General features: G+C 43.1%; 1 protein-coding gene across 1 annotated transcript; it reads right to left on the bottom strand.

The window, feature by feature from the left end:
- Nucleotides 1-267: 267 nt before the first annotated feature.
- On the bottom strand, nucleotides 268-17494 carry LOC131411167 (serine protease 52-like). The gene is made up of 5 exons (XM_058549800.1): nucleotides 17413-17494; nucleotides 10376-10571; nucleotides 9300-9541; nucleotides 7811-7953; nucleotides 268-537 (listed from the first exon to the last, which is right to left on the bottom strand). Exons 1-5 carry the CDS (start codon nucleotides 17492-17494, stop codon nucleotides 268-270), a joined length of 933 nt encoding a protein of 310 aa, XP_058405783.1.
- Nucleotides 17495-17889: the final 395 nt, after the last annotated feature.

Genomic DNA, 17889 nt, shown 5'->3' with positions numbered 1-17889 from the left:
TGTACCCCTTTGGAAAATGAAAGAAGCTGTGGAAGGACAGATGTTTGTAAGAGAGGAAAGAGTAGGCTTTCTGTTCCAGTCCAAATTCCAGGGGAACCACAGGCCTTTTAGCGGGTCCAAGATATATTTTAATTACTCCTATAGGTATATGATTATTTCTGGTGCAACAAATTGTATGAGACTCTCTCCTCGTAACCTGCACCCCACCCTTGAGCTTATTCCATAAACTGAGAAGGACACTTGGTTTTGAGGCAATACAGTGTTTACTCATGGGGGTAATAGAAGCATCACAAAATACAGTAACAAGATGGCCCACGATGATAGAAGCAAACTGTTCCCGGAGTCTGGCTCATGCCTGTAGGGCTTTCCTGACAGTGTGGTCTCCGTGTTAATCCATAACAGATAATTAGACACCTTCGTGTACACTCCAGGCAGTTTCTCCCGGCCACAGCCCACTCCCCAGCTGACAATGCCCAGCTGGTACCACAGGCTTGTGTTGTTTTTTTTCTGGCAAACCAGAGGCCCCCCACTGTCACCCTAGGAGAGAAAAGTTGTTTGGGAGTGGAAGGGACAGTAGCAAGTTACTCCTATAGCCTATTGAGGTGTGGGCACCTGGCACAAGGCAAAAAGCACTTAGGATGTCTTTTGATGAGCAGACGGCTTTGATTTTGATTAGGCTCTCCAACTCCACGACTGTGCTCCCAGCTCTGTGACTGTCAGAAAAGGTGGCAAACAATTTGGTCAAAAGCAATGGTGATGAATGACAATTTGGTCAAAAAGTGAATATCCATCATCATCATCATCATCCAGTTGCATGCATTCATTTTGATGTACTAAGGAGTAGTTTTCTAATCCATTTTGCCTCGAAACACTTGCGTTGTTTTTCAGAATTCTTTCAATTTTTCCCTGGCTTTTTTACTTCAATCCGCTTTCAGCCAGCCCATTTTGTTCTTTCTGTAGTGTTCACAAGATCAAAAAGTAAAAAATAAAAACGAAAATCCACTGTGCCTCGTCATAGGTCATTGGTTGAATACAGCAGGCATACAAACTGATATATACAAAATGCAAAAAATACAAAAATTATGTTGAACTATTATACTGTGGCTTAAAACATTAAATTTTGGGGGAGTGACGTCAGCGTCATGGCAGAGTGAGCTTTCTCGTGAACTCTTCCCCCGACAAGATACAACAAAAGGAACAGTCACAGACAAACAACGGAATCCCAAACAGTGAAAAGCTAGATCAGAAAGATCCACACTGCCGCACATGTGAGAATGGACTGTGCTAGGCCCCCAGAGGAAGTGGGGAGAGGTAAGGAGCACTCCTCTCCCTCCCCATCAGATCAGTGATCCCGGTCTGCGCGGCTCCCAGAGAGGGGGGAGGGGCGGCCCTCGCGGGGAAACCGAAGCTCTTCGGGCTCTCTCAGCCAGTGGGAAACTCCCGCACAGAGGACTCAGAAGAGCCACAGGGCTACCATCAACATCTGAGCACCCCAGAGAGCAGATAAAGAGGGGTGAACGAGAAGCCCCCCACGTCAGGGACCCAGAGGGCAAAAGAGAGAGCTCCCTGCTCCCTGCAAACCGGACCCTGCAGCTCAACCAACCAGACCAGACCAGATGAAGCGATCTGCGGCAGACCAGATCAAATGACCCGAGCCGCGGATTGCAGCGGAAAAAAACAAAAAAACAAAAAACTGCAGATCGCAGCAGAAAAACTGGGGCAGAGCCCAGGGGGCTTAGACTACACAGCCCTTTACCACCACACAGTGATGGCGGGTGGAAATTGCAACCAGCGATTTCCAGGATGAGAAAAAACAAAACCAACACAGGAACCACAATGCAAAGTATATGAAATCACCAGACAAAAAACAAAATGACAAGCACCCAGAAATCAACCCCGAAGACACAGAAATCCATAATCTAAATGACAGAGATTTCAGAATAGCTATCATAAAAACACTCAACGAAATACGAGACAACACAGACAAACAATTCAATGAGATTAGGAGTTTCTTCACAAAAGAGATTGAAATCAGAAAGAAAAACCAATCAGTGCTGATGGAGATGAAGAACACAATGGAGGAGATAAAGGAGAATCTGGAATCTTTAAAGAACAGAGCTGACAATATGGAGGAAAGAATTAACACTTTAGAGGATAGGAATACAGATATGCTCCAGATGGAAGAGGAGAGAGAACTAAGACTAAAAAGAAATGAAGAAAGACTCCGAGAAATATCTGACTCTATTAGAAAATGTAACATAAGAATTATAGGTATTTCTGAGGGAGAAGAGAGGGAAAGAGGAACAGAGAGCCTATTCAAGGAAATAATAGCTGAGAATTTCCCAAATCTGGCGAAGGAGCAGGAAATACCAGTAAGCAAAGCCAACAGGTCACCTAAATATATTAACAGACAAAGGCCCTCTCCACGACACCTAGTGGTAAGGCTAGCCATGGTCAATGACAAAGAAACGATATTAAGGGCAGCTAGACAAAAACAAAAAATAACGTACAAAGGAACTCCCATCAGGCCTCAGCAGATTTCTCAACAGAAACTTTACAGGCTAGGAGAGACTGGAATGATATATTCAAAATACTGAAAGACAAAAACTTTCAGCTAAGAATACTCTATCCAGCAAAAATATCCTTCAAATATGATGGAGAAATAGTAACTCTCCCAGATAAACAAAAGCTAAGAGAGTTCATGGCCATGAGACCCCCACTACAAGAAATACTCAAGAAGGCCCTCAGGCCTGAAAAAAAGAAGAGAAAAGGAATACAAAGCTTGGAGCAAGGAGAAAAAAAGTAGATAAACTCAGAAAAATAGTAGATCTTTACCAGAATAGGTTAGCAACCACTTAAATACTAAATTCAAAGATCAAAGGAAGAAACTCATCAAAAATAAATTTAACCTAATCACTGTAAACACACAGCCACAACACAAGATAGAATAAGGTATAACAAGAACAACTTAGGCAGGGAAGAGGAAAGTGATTGAATTGACTTAGTATAAGGAAATAGGAGGCCATCAGATAATGGACTATCTCATACACAAGATTTTTTACACAAACCTCAAGGTAACCACTGAACAAATAATCAAAACAAAACCACATATGATAAACAAAGAGAAAACTAGAAGAGTCATAAGACAGAACAACCAAACTGAATTGGCAGTCCGAAACAAATGGGACAAGAAACAAAGGAAATGCAAAAGAACCAGAAAATAAGTGACAAAACAGCAACATTAAGCCCTCATATATCAAGAATGACCCTAAATGTAAATGGATTGAACTCTCCAATCAAAAGATACAGAGTGGCAGGATGGATTAAAAAGCAAGACCCAACAATATGCTGCCTTCAGGAAATACATCTTAGCACTAAAGACAAGCACAGGCTCAGAGTGAAAGGATGGAAGACAATACTCCAAGCTAATGGCAAACGAAAGAAAGCAGGTGTTGCCATACTCAAATCAGACAAAGTAGACTTCAAGATAAAACAGGTTAAGAAAGACAAAGAAGGGAAATATATAATGATAAAAGGGACACTCCATCAAGAAGACATATCACTTATAAATATATATGCACCCAACATAGGAGCACCAATGTACATAAAGCAACTATTAACAAACCTAAAAGGAGACATAAACAACAACACAATAATAGTAGGGGATCTTAACACCCCACTTACATCAATGGATAGATCATCCAGACAAAAAGTCAATAAAGAAATAGTAGACTTAAATGAAAAACTGGACGAGATGGACCTAGTAGACATATACAGAGCACTCCATCCAAAAACAGCTGACTACACATTCTTCTCAGGCACGCATGGAACATTCTCTAGGATAGACCATATGTTGGGAAACAAAGCAAGCCTCAATAAATTTAAGACCTATACAATGAGAACTACAAGACATTATTGAAAGAAATCCATGATGACATAAAGAAATGGAAAGATATCCCATGCACATGGATTGGAAGAATAAACATAGTTAAAATGTCTATATTACCTAAAGCAATCTACAGATTCAATGCAATCCCAATCAGAATCCCAATGACATTCTTCACAGAAATAGAAAAAAGAATACTAAAATTTATATGGGGCAACAAAAGACCCCGAATAGCTAAAGAAATCCTAAGAAAAAAGAACAAAGCAGGAGGCATCACAATCCCTGACTTCAAAACATACTACAAAGCAATAGTAATCAAAACAGCATGGTACTGGTACAAAAACAGACACACAGATCAGTGGAACAGAATTGAAAGCCCAGAAATAAAACCACACATATACGGACAGCTAATTTTCAACAAAGGTGCTAAAGAACATACAATGGAGAAAGGAAAGTCTCTTCAATAAATGGTGTTGGGAAAACTGGACAGCCACATGCAAAAGAATGAAAGTGGACCATCTGCTATCACCATTCACAAAAATTAACTCAAAATGGATCAAAGACCTGAAGGTGAGACCTGAAACTATAAAACTCATAGAAGAAAATATAGGCAACACACTATTTGACATTGGTTTTAAAGGAATCTTTTCAGATGACGTGCCTACCCAGACTAGGGAAACTAAAGAAAAAATAAACAAGTGGGACTTTATTAGATTAAAGAGCTTTTATAAGACAAATGAAACCAGAATCAAGATGAACAGACAACCAACCAGCTGGGAGAGAATATTTGCAAAACATACATCTGACAAGGGGTTGATCTCCATAATATATAAAGAACTCACACAACTGAACAACAAAAAAACAAACAACCTGATCAAAAAATGGGCAGAGGAAATGAACAGACACTTCTCCAAGGAAGATATACAGATGGCCAATAGGCACATGAAAAGACGTTCAACATCACTAATCATCAGGGAAATGCAAATCAAAACAACACTAAGATACCACCTCATGCCCGTTAGAATGGCTATAATCACCAAGACAAAAAACAACAAGTGTTGGAGAGGATGTGGAGAAACAGGAACCCTCATACACAGCTAGTGGGAATGCAAACTGGTGCAGCCTCTATGGAAAACGGTATGGAGATTCCTCAAAGAATTAAAAATAGAGATGCCCTATGACCCAGCCATCCCACTACTGGGAATCTATCCAATGAACCTGAAATCAACAATCCAAAGAGGCTTATGCACCCCTATGTTCATAGCAGCATTATTCACCATAGCCAAGAAGTGGAAGCAACCTAAGTGTCCCTTGTCTGATGATTGGATCAAGAAAATATGGTATATATATACAATGGAATACTACTCAGCCAGAAAAAAAGACAAAATCGTCCCATTTGCAACAACATGGATGGGCCTGGAGCGTATTATGTTAAGTGAAATAAGCCAGAAAGAGAAAGACAAACACTGTATGATCTCACTCATATGTGGAATATAAACCAACACATGGACAGAGAAAACTGTACTGTGGTTACCAGGGGCAGTGGGGGTGGGGGGTGGGCACAAGGAGTGAAGGGAGTCATATATATGGTGATGGACAAACAAAAATGCACAACCCAAAATTTCACAATGTTAAAAACCATTAAAACATCAATAAGAAACAAAACAAAACAAAACATTAAATTTTGAACAACTTACAAATTTTAAAACATCATGAAAAAGATTGCCAAATAAGCACAAGTAAGTGGAACAGACAACATTGACATGAAAATTGAGAAATACAGACACTACCTTTCATGCCCACAAAGCTTTTAGACCATTTTTAAAATTCTATTAAAGAATAATGCATCTTCATTAAAAATTCAGAAAACTCAGATATGGGAAAAGAAGATGAAGAATACCCATAACTATATAAATAAGTACATTTATATATAAACACACACATGATTACATATGAGAAGACCATTTCAGGTAGGACACAGTAACATGGTAACAATGGTTTCTCTGGGGAGTGAACCAGAGAACAAATGTAAGAGGTAAACTTCCTCTTCACTGTACACCCATCTGTACCACTTGCATTTTCTTTACCATCTACTCAAATAAATAAATGAAGTAAACAACATTTCTGACTCCAACCATGCAGAGGCAACTCCTTAGTCAAACATAACTTTCCACATCTTTCATATGCAAATATGCATCTATCGCTATTATTTTACAGACATAGGCTCGGGCGGTACATGTTGTTTCACAGCTGACAAAGATTTATTATTGAAAATATTAAGTGACATACAAAAATGTTGAAAAGAAGCACCATTCAATGATATGCCAAAAATCCAAATACAGAACGAATAAACAAAAAACCCAAAAAACTGGATATGGGTTTATTTGATTTTTTTCAATCAGATTGTTATTATCATGAACAAATTGCTGTGCCCATCAACTTACTTTGAACCAAATTATTCTTTAGCAAATTCCTTGAAGTCATTGGAAATTCCCATGACCTTTCTTTAAAGTAAAGAATTATAATCGCTTCCCTGGAGATGAGGGGATCTATGGGAAAGATGTTGGGCAGAATAGCAGTTCTTTAAGTTAAGAACTTAAATTTCTGGAGCTAAACAGACCTTGGTTCAACCCCAGGGTGAATATTTAGCTGAGAGAATGTGAAAATTTTCTTCAGCATTTCAAGGCTCGGTTTTTATGCTGGTGATAATAATTGTACCTCTCCCACAGAACAGCTGTGTGAATGGAAAGAAATGACGGCTGTAAAGCACTATGCCCGGCCCTCATATATGGTGAGCCTGTACTCAATGGTAGCTCCCAGCATTTTTGTGAATTTTTGTTGAACCAGGCAAATCTGGGCATGGCCAGGCTGGGCTGCTGGATTTGGAGCCCCGTTTCTACTGGAACCCAAAAGATGGCTCTAATACCAGAAGTCAGTGTTCCTTCATTAGAATTCTAGGTCTGTTATTTAGCTTGCTGGTGTGTCCTCTGCAAGGCTCTCAGCTTCCCTGATCCTCAGTTTCCCCATCTGAAATAGGCCCACTTCCTAGGGCTAGTTCATAACCCTTTCATGTAATATTTGTGGAAGCAGTTTATATGCTATTGAGCATTGAACAAGTGTAAGAGATGGCGATGGAGAACATGATATTGCTAACATTTACTATGACCCTCCTCTGCTCCATGTGGGTCTAAGTGCCTTTGTGCATTGGTTCACTTAATTTTCACAATGGACCTAAAAGCTAGGAACTCTTAGTATTCCCATTTTACAGATGAGGAACTCTGAAAGGGCACAGGCACAGAGAGAAGTCACAGGGAATAAGTGGAGGAGCCCTGAGGGAAACTGCACCCCAAACCACTACACTGCACTGCCCCCCTTTGCTTACAGAGCATCTGTACTGAGTTGAATAGCATCCTTCCCAAATTCATGTCCACCTGGAACCTCAGAATGTGACCTTATTTGGAAATAGGGTCTTTGCAGATATAATTATTTAAATTAAGATGAAGTCTTACTGGATTAGGATGGGCCGTAATCCAACGACTGGTATCCTTATAAGAAGAGAAAACAGAGGAGACACACACACAGGTGAGAAGGCTGTGTGAAGATGGAGGCAGAGATTGGAGTGATGCAGTTACACTCGAAGGAGCGCCAGGGATTGCTGGCAACCATCAGAAGCCAGAAAGGGTAAGGAAGGATCCTCCCCTAAAGCCTCAGAGTGAGCGTGGCCCTGCCGATGCCTTGATTTGGGACTTCTGGACTCTGTGAGAGAATACATTTCTGTTGTTTTAATTCATCCTGTTTGTGGTAATTTGTTATAGCAGCCTTAGGCAACTGAAACAGACAAGGGAGAGGGGAGCCAATTATCCTGGAAATGTTGGCCAGCACTCTGTGGCAGTCCCTCTCCAAGCAAAGGACAAGCTCCCTTACCTGGCAGGCGTCCTTCCCACCTTGAGGATTCCCAGCACACAGCATGTTCTTGGTGAGCATAGGCACCACTTCAGAGCACATGTTCCATTTGACCAGCTTAATGTCGACTTTCTGCAGCTCTGGATTTATACCTTGCATAGGAACTGACCCAAAGAAGAAGCAGATGGGGAGAGACCCTGAACTCAAAGTGGTCCCTTTAGGTTGAGGTCAAGCACCCACCCCCATCATGTCCTTTCACCTCAACAACGAAAGAACTACCTTATGGCCCAGAGAACAACCCAAATTTGGACTGAATGAGGAGGAGGTGGGAGTGGTGTCTGGGAGACTCTCAAGCCCACCCTCTCTGAATGCAGAGCTCCCCAGGACCGAGTCTCTACTGAATCTCAGCCTGAGCGTGCCATCTTCTACCCTGCAGAAGGTGCCAGGGTCCAGCTAAGGTCCTAAAAAGATGTTTTGTTTAAATCCATAAGGATGTAAAGAGAACTCATGATGACAAGTTCTGTCCTGGGGCCCATGGCACGTAAAGATGGGCTTAAGTCATGTCAGGGCCTTTGGGGAGTTCATTACCTATGGAGGAGATGAGCCCAACACCTAGAATGTTCGCTCCCTGAAGGTGGGGACATTTTCCTCTTGGTATATTACTGAGCCTAGAACACTGCCTGGTACATAGAAGGATTCAATGAACATATGCTGAATAAATAGTGAGGAGCTCCAAGTTAAGAGAGTGGCGTTTTTTTAAAGCTCATGAAAAGCTTCTAAGGGCAATTCCCAATGAAGAATTCTAAAACAGCTCTGAGCTTGGGGACCACGTGGGAGTCCATGTACAGCCGTTAGGTGCCTACTTGGAAGAGCAGCACTGACTGGAATTTTTTTTTCTGCTCTGTTGATTATGAGGAAAGACGCGTTTACCAAGAAGAAAGACAAAAGGGCACATTTTGTGGGTGGGCTGGGAAAAGTGGCAGGGGTGGGTTACAGGTTGACTCTATAAGGCCAAATTTATATTCAGTTTATCCCCTTCTCCTTGGCCTAGGTCTGTGGTTTTCAGATATTTTAGCTGCAAAGCCCTTGATCACAGGAAAGCAGAGCTGACACCATCCATTGGAGCAGAGCTGCTCTGGCTGACAGTAATGTGGACTTCTTGCAGCCCGGTCCTTTTCGCTGCCCTTTTGCCCATCAATACGTCCCTCAAAATTCTTCCAAATCACCCCTCGGACTCTGAAAACTTCTGCCCGGGTTATCACTGAGGCCCTATTTAGGGTTTATGTCTCACAATATGGGCATAAAACTGGCTACAGGAGCCCAGGAAGGCCCGTGAAGGATGGCTACCATGTGGACTGAGGAGAAGGTTCATCATAGGACATTAAATGAGAACTTGAAGTCCCTAAATCCACCAGACAGACTTCCCAGAGCCTCCAGAGTTTGCTTCTCATTGCAAACAGCAGCCAGGGTGCCCCGCCATGCCCCACTGGGTTGGGCTATAGTAACTCACTGGTAAAGCCCCATCCAGTCACCCAGCAGTTTCTCCATCTCTGTATGTCAGTGACCTCTGAAAGGCAGATGGGTGCTTTGTTGGCACTCAGGTTAAATGGGGATTTGAGCAAGAGCAAAGCGATGTCATTATCCATGAGCCAGCTATCAAAATAAGGGTGAGTAATTAGCTTGTCCACTTTCATCTTCGTCAAGTTCTTGGTGTTAAAGATTCCTTGACCGTGTATGATCTCCAAGGTAGATCTTGTTTCAAAACAAAAGAAAGAGAAAAAAGGTAAGTGGTGAAAGGGCAAAAGGTGAGCCTTAAGAGAAAATTCCACCAGTCTAGGGCTGTGATTCGGAGCACTGAGGGGAGGGAGGCATCTGGGGCGGCCACGGACTTGGCATAGAGCTGGGAAAAGAGCCCCGACTGAGCAGCAGGAGACGGACCTGACTTCCAGTCCTGCCCTGTTGCCAACCAGCTCTTGGCCTGATGGCCCCTTACTTAGGCAACTTCCCTTGTAAATTTCATCAAAAAATGTGTAGGAAGCCATGCTATGCACAAGTAATTGGGGACTTGACCTCGATTTGCAAGAATGACTGGATTGCCTAAATAACAAACTCCTGGGAAGTTTCTCAAAAATATTGATTTGTGGACTTGAGTTAAGGCCGCGCCTAAGGAGCATCTGTCATGCAGCCAGGCCTGGCACCCTGCCCTCGGGTCCTGATCCCTTCTAGGATTCTCTGACTCTGTAGTCACTGGCAGCCTACTCTCTCCCCGAGTGAGAGCAAGTGCTTAGGAAAGTACTTTCCAGAGGTTTGGACTAGGACCACATGCACTTGGCAAGATGCTGAGAAGTCCAACAAACATTTGTTCTGCCATTTGGGTCCCACACAAGAGGTAAAACATCCTAGGAGGAGAGCAGTGTCTCTTCCACCTGTGAAGTGTGATGTTCAACTACACGGGCATATATTTAGCCTCCTGGTATTTTGTTCTATGGCTGACAAACCTGGGTAGATGTTCCAAAAAGATAATAAGCATGCAGGGGTAAATATTCTACCACACTGGTTAAAAAAAATGCTATTTGCAATACTTACTTATTTTTGTTGATGAAGCAATGGGATGCAGTTAGAATCCACCACTCACTGAGGATGGATCCTCCACAGAGATGGCTCCCTTGGTGAAGAATACTCACTTGCCATGGGAAATCTATAATGTCTGCAGGTTCCCCGCCTGTGATTTTCAAAGTTTCTGACTTCTCAGATTTGGTCCTTATTCTTTGGCCACATGTCACTAAAAGCAAAAAGAGGGAAGAAGGAGGAGAGACCAGGGCCCAACAGTCGAGGTTGGTTGGCGTGGAAAAAACTTAAGTACAACGCCCGCTTCTCCTTGGCGTCCAGCACATAGATAGCAGTGGCTTAGCCAGGTTAACAGCAGGTGGGAGAGCCATCAAATGAAAATGATGCCCCCCCATGCCTAAGGGCACCCCAATTGTGAGAACATGCTTGTGGGGTGCAAGAGCTACTACCTTCACCATAGCTTTGCTTCTAGGAAGAGTCTCCCTCTGAGGGCCTGTTGGGAGGGGCACACAACCACAAGCCCTGGGGCTGGGTCTTTCTATTGTACCCCAGTAAGGAAGCCCAAGGGGGAACATTCATTTATTTGAAATTAGACCTCAGCGTCCTCTGAAAAACAGGGCCTTGGTGTGGTGTCTTGGGATGCACATTTTCACGGGCTTCTCCACACGGGTGACATAGACACCAAAAATTCTACAAGCAAAGGGAAATTGGTCAGCGCCTTCCTTCCTGACTGATTCCTCTCCTGCATTTCCTGTTGTGGTTAGTGGCAGCATCTTTCACCCAATTTTAATTCTAGGGATCATTCCAATTGCACCTTGAGAGGAATAAAAATTTTGACATTTCCTATGTGATAGGATTGTTTTGACATATTTTGATGTCTTTCAAATGTCATTTGAGTAATAAGAAAAATAAACATCATAAAATCTAAAATACTGTGTGCTTACTATTTGCCAGGCACCATTCTGTTTTGTCTAAAATAATTAATTTAATTCTTAATTAATTAACAAACCCCATGGACAACTGAAATTATTATTGCCCCATTTTAAAGGTAAGCCACCAGAGGCAAGTTTAAGGTTAGGACATCTGGCCAAGACGCAAAAGCTTATATATAATTGAGCTAAGATTTGAACCTAGGCAGTCTGCTTCCAGAGTCTGTTCTTATAACCACTGGGAAAACCACCTTTCAAATGTTAACCGTGCTTATACATAGGGAGAAAAGGCAATGCTACTCAAAGTTTTCACAGAAAAGTACAAGATGAAAGCTGTATCTATTCAAACCATCTCCACACCACACATCACCACCACCACCGTTACCATCACCACACATCACTATAGCCACACAGCCCTACTACTACACAACCCACCACCACACAACCCCCCCCACACGTCCCACCACATGTCCCCACGCTACACGTCCCTGCCATGTCACCGTCATCACACCACTCCTCACTACCACATTTTACTGCCACCAGAGCACATCGCCACCACTGCTGCTGCTTATCTCTGCCTTTAAGTTTCTCTCCTCCAACGTGCCTGGCCCTTTCAGCCCCTAGAAGTGCCCTGCTCCTTCCTATCTTGGGGCTTTTCCCCATGCCTCTGCCAGAAAGACAGGCTCCTCCTTCATCTGTCTCGCCCCTCTTTGCCTGTTTAATTCCTGTGTATCCTTCACATCTTAGCTCACTTATGAAATCCTTTTAGAAATCTTCTTTGTCTTTCAATATTACATAAGCTACCTTCAGTTTACTTTCTTATTCAACACCCTCCCCTCCCCTCAGAACACTAATAACAGTAATTAAACATTAGTGAAACTGTTAGTTTAAAGTCTATTTCTTCCTTTAAATTGTAATCTCTATGAGGGCGGGAACCATGTCCAGCTAATTTTCATATCCCCATTACCCACCTTAGAGACTGGCATGTGGTAGAAACCCAACACTACTTATTGAATAAATGGATGGATGGATGGATGGGTGGATGGGATGGGCAATAAAGATCTGAACATCCCTAAAATCCTTGACCTACCAATGACCTGTACAGCTGATCAGGAAGTGAGGGACCTCAGTTCAAAGATGCTATTTCACACCACACTCATGGAGGCAGCTGCCCTTTGAGTTCCTAAATTAGCAAGCCTGTGGGGGAAGGGGAGAGTAAATGACCCAGAGAGGTGTCATCTCATTTGAAGAGGCAAAGAAAGACTAAGTAGCAGGTGCCCAGGAATACTTGTGTCACCCCCATTCCTCCCGTCAAGGGAGACATGTTTTGGCATTCCCAGTGGAACAGTACACATTGCCAGCAACCTGTAATCTCACATGGAAATGTTGAATTTTGGGGGCCAATGAAGGAATCTTGGAATTAAAATACAATAAAGCAATGTTGGATCTCTGAGAAATTTTTAAAATAATAATTTGTGGAAGTTTAAACAAAATTACTGATGATTAGAAGTTAGATTGGATTCACAATTAAAAAGCCCCAATATGTAGTCTTTTTGCTACATAATGATAGCTACCAATTCTTGAGCACCTACTATGAGTCAGCCTCTGTATTGTGTGTGTGTGTACTTGAGGCATTTAATAATCTCAGCAAACCTCTAAATTATGTTTTATCACCATGAGAGATCATGGTGATGCCCAAGGTCATTTAGCTTGTAAGAGGCAGATGGGGATTTTTCAGCCAAGTGTGTCTGGTTCTAAAGCCCAACTGTCTGTTCATCTTGCTCATAGCTTGCGTGGTAGTCTATATTTCAGCAAAGCTTCTGTTCACTTCTTTGAGTATCTTATTTAGCTAAAATGATGGTATGTGGTTTGGATGATTGCTCTCTAAGGAGAATCTCAAACAGGTTGAGACATTACATCTAAAGCACTGATCATCAACTCTGTGTCCACCTGGAAGGGAAGCTTTCTGGAGCAAGGCAGAGAGAAGGTTTCACCTGGACAGCTAAGTCTGATCTGTCTGCAGTCCTCCGTGTAGAACAAGTCCAAAGGTGCATCTAAGCTTAGCAGAAAAAAGGATCATGATCTATCAACAATGTCTGCTGAAGGTTCTGAGGTTTTGGAGCAGCAGCAGGACAGCAAGCCAGGCTAGTGTTAATAGATGCCTTTAAAATTTAAATGGGTAAAAAGTCATCTCAAACTTGGGGGGAAAAAGTGCATAATAATGCATGACACAAAACTGAATGAGAATGAATATTACAGAAGACAAAACTGAGATTGAAAATTGTCTGGTCAGATCTGAATCCTGGACATGAACCATCAACAAGGAACAGACATAAAGTCTTACAACTCTCATAGAAAAGTAAGGGATCCATGGGCCGGCCCCGTGTCTTAGCGGTTAAGTGCGCGCGCTCCGCTGCTGGGGGCCTGGGTTCACATCCGGGGCGCGCACCGACGCACCGCTTCTCCGGCCATGCTGAGGCCATGTCCCACATACAGCAACTAGAAGGATGTGCAGCTATGACGTACAACTATCTACTGGGGCTTTGGGGGAAAAAGAAATAAATAAATAAAATTATAAAAAATACATATATATAAAAAAAAAAAAAGAAAAGTAAGGGATCCAAAGCTTGAGACTGTGAGGGGAGCCTCTGCCTGGAAGTTTTGCACATGAAAATATCAACCACAAGATGCTGACAAGATGTCTCAATGGCTATGCTCTCCGCTTCACAGACTGCAGCATTTGAATGGTCATTGGTCTGGGGCCTCAAGGTGTAGGAATGACATTAACAAATGGAGTGTATTCAGAGGTGAGGAGCCAGCACAAGCCTTATATTATAAGGAGCACAAGAGGAAAGAAGACTCAGATGGGCCTTCAGACTCCTGCAGGATTTTCTTAAGGATGAGGCATCAGGCTTGTTCAGATGTAACATCAGTGGGTGGAAACTGTAGGGTAGTATGAAAAATCTTACAGAAGTGTAAAAAATCTGGTATATTGTTATATTCCACTTTGTTGGAAATTACACAGAATTGAGGCTGACTTGGACAATTTGAGACCTGTGGTTGTAAAATTTAGGAGAGTCCCTGTGAGCCCAAGGAACTTGTATAGTCTTTAACATAAAAATGAACTTGCTGGAATTTCTCTATAGTAGAACAGGCTACCTGTAGAGTCTTCAGTTTTCTCACCCATAAAATGAGGGGGTTCAATAGAATCATCTTTAAGAAATTTTCCAGTTCTTAGGCTCTGTACAGTTCAAAATGGTGAGGGGGAAATATTTTTACTCAAATTACATTAATGTGAAACATAACTATCCTTATTTAATTTCTTATATATAAACATTGAAGCAAATTTTAGCTTCTTTATTCTTAACTTTTCCTTAAGATGTATATGATTTCAATTACAACACTTTAAATGCTGCATTGGTATTGATGTCAGGCTGCCACTGATCGTGCAAACTGAAATGTGAATGTATTTACATGAAATGTCTTATTCAAGTACAAAAATTATTCCATATTTTTATATGCTTAATGGTTCAACTTTGTTGAAAACTGCATAGAATTAGGGCTGACCTAGAAAATAGGAGACCTGTGGTTGTGAATTTTAGGAGAGTCCCTGGGAGCCCAAGGGATTTATATATTCTGTAGACAGAGAACTGAATGAATTCTTGGGTCTGCCAGCCCCACAGGGCAAAACTCCTGGTGGGGGAGTCCAGAGATGTTTCCTTGCAAGTTCCACTGGAATGAAATCACTTCAAACTCTAGATTTTTCCCAAGTGACTGATTGAGCCAGACCCAGGATATGACCAATCAGATTAAGATAGGGAGGTCTCATTTCAGCTTTTTAGTCCAAAGTGGCTTCTCTTCCTCTGCACTATCAGGGCGTCTCAGAAATTCTTTTTCCCTGGAAAGATCCTATCAACGTGTTGGTGACTATGAGAGAAAGAGGAGCATGACTGGAGAGACAGAACTCGAGTCTGCAGAATGCACTGTGGTTTTAGCGTGGAAAGTTCCTAGCTCTGTCCCAGCTAGCAGGGCACCTGGTGAAGAGGGAAGGATGTGAGATTTGATGTCAGGAGTTCTGAGTTGGCTCCATTGTTTGATAGATGTGTAACTTGGAGCCACTGATACAACCTCTCTGAGCTTCAATGTCCTCATCTTTAATACAAGACAAGCATCAGCACAGCCTGCTGCCTGTTTTTTCATGTAACATTGATTTAGAGGGATGGCGTTTGGCTTCATTCTAGTTTAAAACAAAGAGAAAGAAGTCTGATTTTGCCCAAGACTCTTGGTTCAATCTGGGTCATCTCTGGGTAAAATTTCACTGGGAGAATGCGCTTGCTGGTTGTCCTACATCTATGGCCATTCCTTCCCCTACTCTTGTTGAATCCTTCTCCTCTTCCAAAACCTAAGGCTCAATCCGCGGACCACTTCTCTCTGCATGCACTTTGGCTAGAGTATCTCAGCCCAGCCAAAACTTAAAATATCATCTTTGTACAGATGATCTCCCATTTATCCCCCTCAGACCTCTCCACTGAGCGCCCAACTCATTTAACCAACTGCCCTACTCAATATCTTACAAGAATGTCTAAGAGGCAACTCAAACTTAGTGCGGCCCAAACTGAATTATTGGCTTACCTGACCCCGCTCCAAATCTGCTTTCTTACAATCCTTCCATGGTTCAATAAATGGTACCCACATTCATTTGTTTGCTCAGACGAGAGAAACACCTACAGGTTATCCTTGACTCCTCTTCTTTCTCACTCCCTACATCCAGCGTATCAGCCAGGTCAGTCAGCACTACCAAACAATATCCAGCAACCAACCATTTCTCTCCATCCCCACTGCTGTGAACCCATCCAGGCCATCATCCTCTCATGCCCGCTAACTCATCTCCCTGCTTCCACTCTTGCCCCTGCACAGTCTATCCTCTGTCGCGGCCAGAGCATCTTTCTCAAGCGCCTCTCATTTCTCACTGCCGTTTAGACTCTCTGACGGCTTCCTATTGTAACCAGAATAAAACTCAAAGTCCTTACTGTGCCTTTATGAGGCTCTCCACTGACCTCTCTGAGCCCATCTTTCTTCAGTGCCCCTTCCCATTCACTCTGCCCCAGCTACACTAGCCCATCTGCCTCTAAAACATACCGAGCTATTCACTGCTCGGGGTCGTTGCGCTTTCTGTCATTTCAGCTCGGAAATATGTCTCCTTCCCATCAGGTGGGTCTCAACCCAAGTCTCGACATCTCAGGAAGGCTTTCTGTGACCACCTCTTCCAACAGTCTCAACAACCATCTGCAGACCTTCCATCACATTAGCCTATTTTGTCTGCTTCACACCATTTAACAGGAATTGAAATTAACTTACTTATTCACTCATTTATGTGTTTAATACTTTCTTCCCCTCACTAGATAGTAAAACTGCTTAAGGGTGGGAGATGAATTTGTCACTCTCTGTTAGAAACCCAGCTCCTACAACAGCTCCCAGCATGTGGTAGAGGATGGATATTTGTCAACCAACAAATCGACTGAATATAACACAGGCTCCATAAGTGCTCAGGACCCAGGGAGATGAATCCATAGTAGGTATTAATCCACTGCCTTCATTATAATTATAGCATGTTATGGTTTTGCATTAGACCAGTTAGGCTTCACATGATCCTTCAGAATGTTTTCAAAGAGAAAGCAGCAGAGAAACACATTTTTAGGACCACACATGGCCTTAAAGCTGCAGGATGTGGCTAGTTGGCATCTCCAGCTTGACAGCTGGTTACTCCTCTCAGAGGGCTTACTCACATTGGCCATGCACTCTGGAAAACTCTAGTGTTTAACATAGATATTAAATACAAACAGACACACACACACACACACACACACACACGCCAGGCTCCTCCACATCTAACTTTAAAGTTGGGGGTGTAGGAGCAATGATCGGGAAGTCTGGTCCAGAGGCCCTCTGCATCAGATTCACCTGAGGGGCTTATTAAAAGTTCAAGTCCCTGGATCCCACCCAGAACTAATGAATCAGCATCCTAGGACTTGACCTTTCGAACAAGCTCCCCAGGTGATTCTCCTGCCTGCCAAGGAGTAAGCGTCCTCGTGAGGCACAAACACAAGAATGCCAGGAGAGACCTACGTGCCAGACATCTGTGTACCCAGGGCAGCAGCAGGGCGACCGGCAGCAGAAACACTGCTCTTCCCTCCCTCCATCCTTTCATTGGCCCTGGTCTTGACTCAACCTGATGGAGAGGCTTCAGGTGAGGCTGGGCATGTTCACTTCAGAGGGACCCAGTAAGGGCTTTGCTCTCTGTGTCTGCTATCTCACAGCCCAGCCTGACTGCCGAGGTCACAATAGGGCACTGGGTGGAGCTGGCTCGGTCCAGACAAGGCAGCCGGGTGGCATCCTGGGCCCAGGACCTGAGGATTTCCATGAGCCGGTCCTCTGGGATGTGGACCTGCTCCCAGAGGAGCAGGGGGCTCCTGACACTGGGGGCTAGAGGCAGTGAAGTGGGAGGACTCTACACCAGTTGGGTTCCTGCAAGTCGGGGCATCTCAGATCTACTAATGTGTCAGGACAAAAGAGCTGAAGGCACTTCCCAGGAGAAAGGATCTC

This window comes from Diceros bicornis, chromosome 11, assembly GCF_020826845.1.
Source record: "Diceros bicornis minor isolate mBicDic1 chromosome 11, mDicBic1.mat.cur, whole genome shotgun sequence".
NCBI classification, from domain to species: domain Eukaryota; kingdom Metazoa; phylum Chordata; class Mammalia; order Perissodactyla; family Rhinocerotidae; genus Diceros; species Diceros bicornis.
The sequence above is the reverse complement of the archived record's forward strand: the minus strand, read 5'-3'. Positions and strand labels throughout refer to the sequence as shown.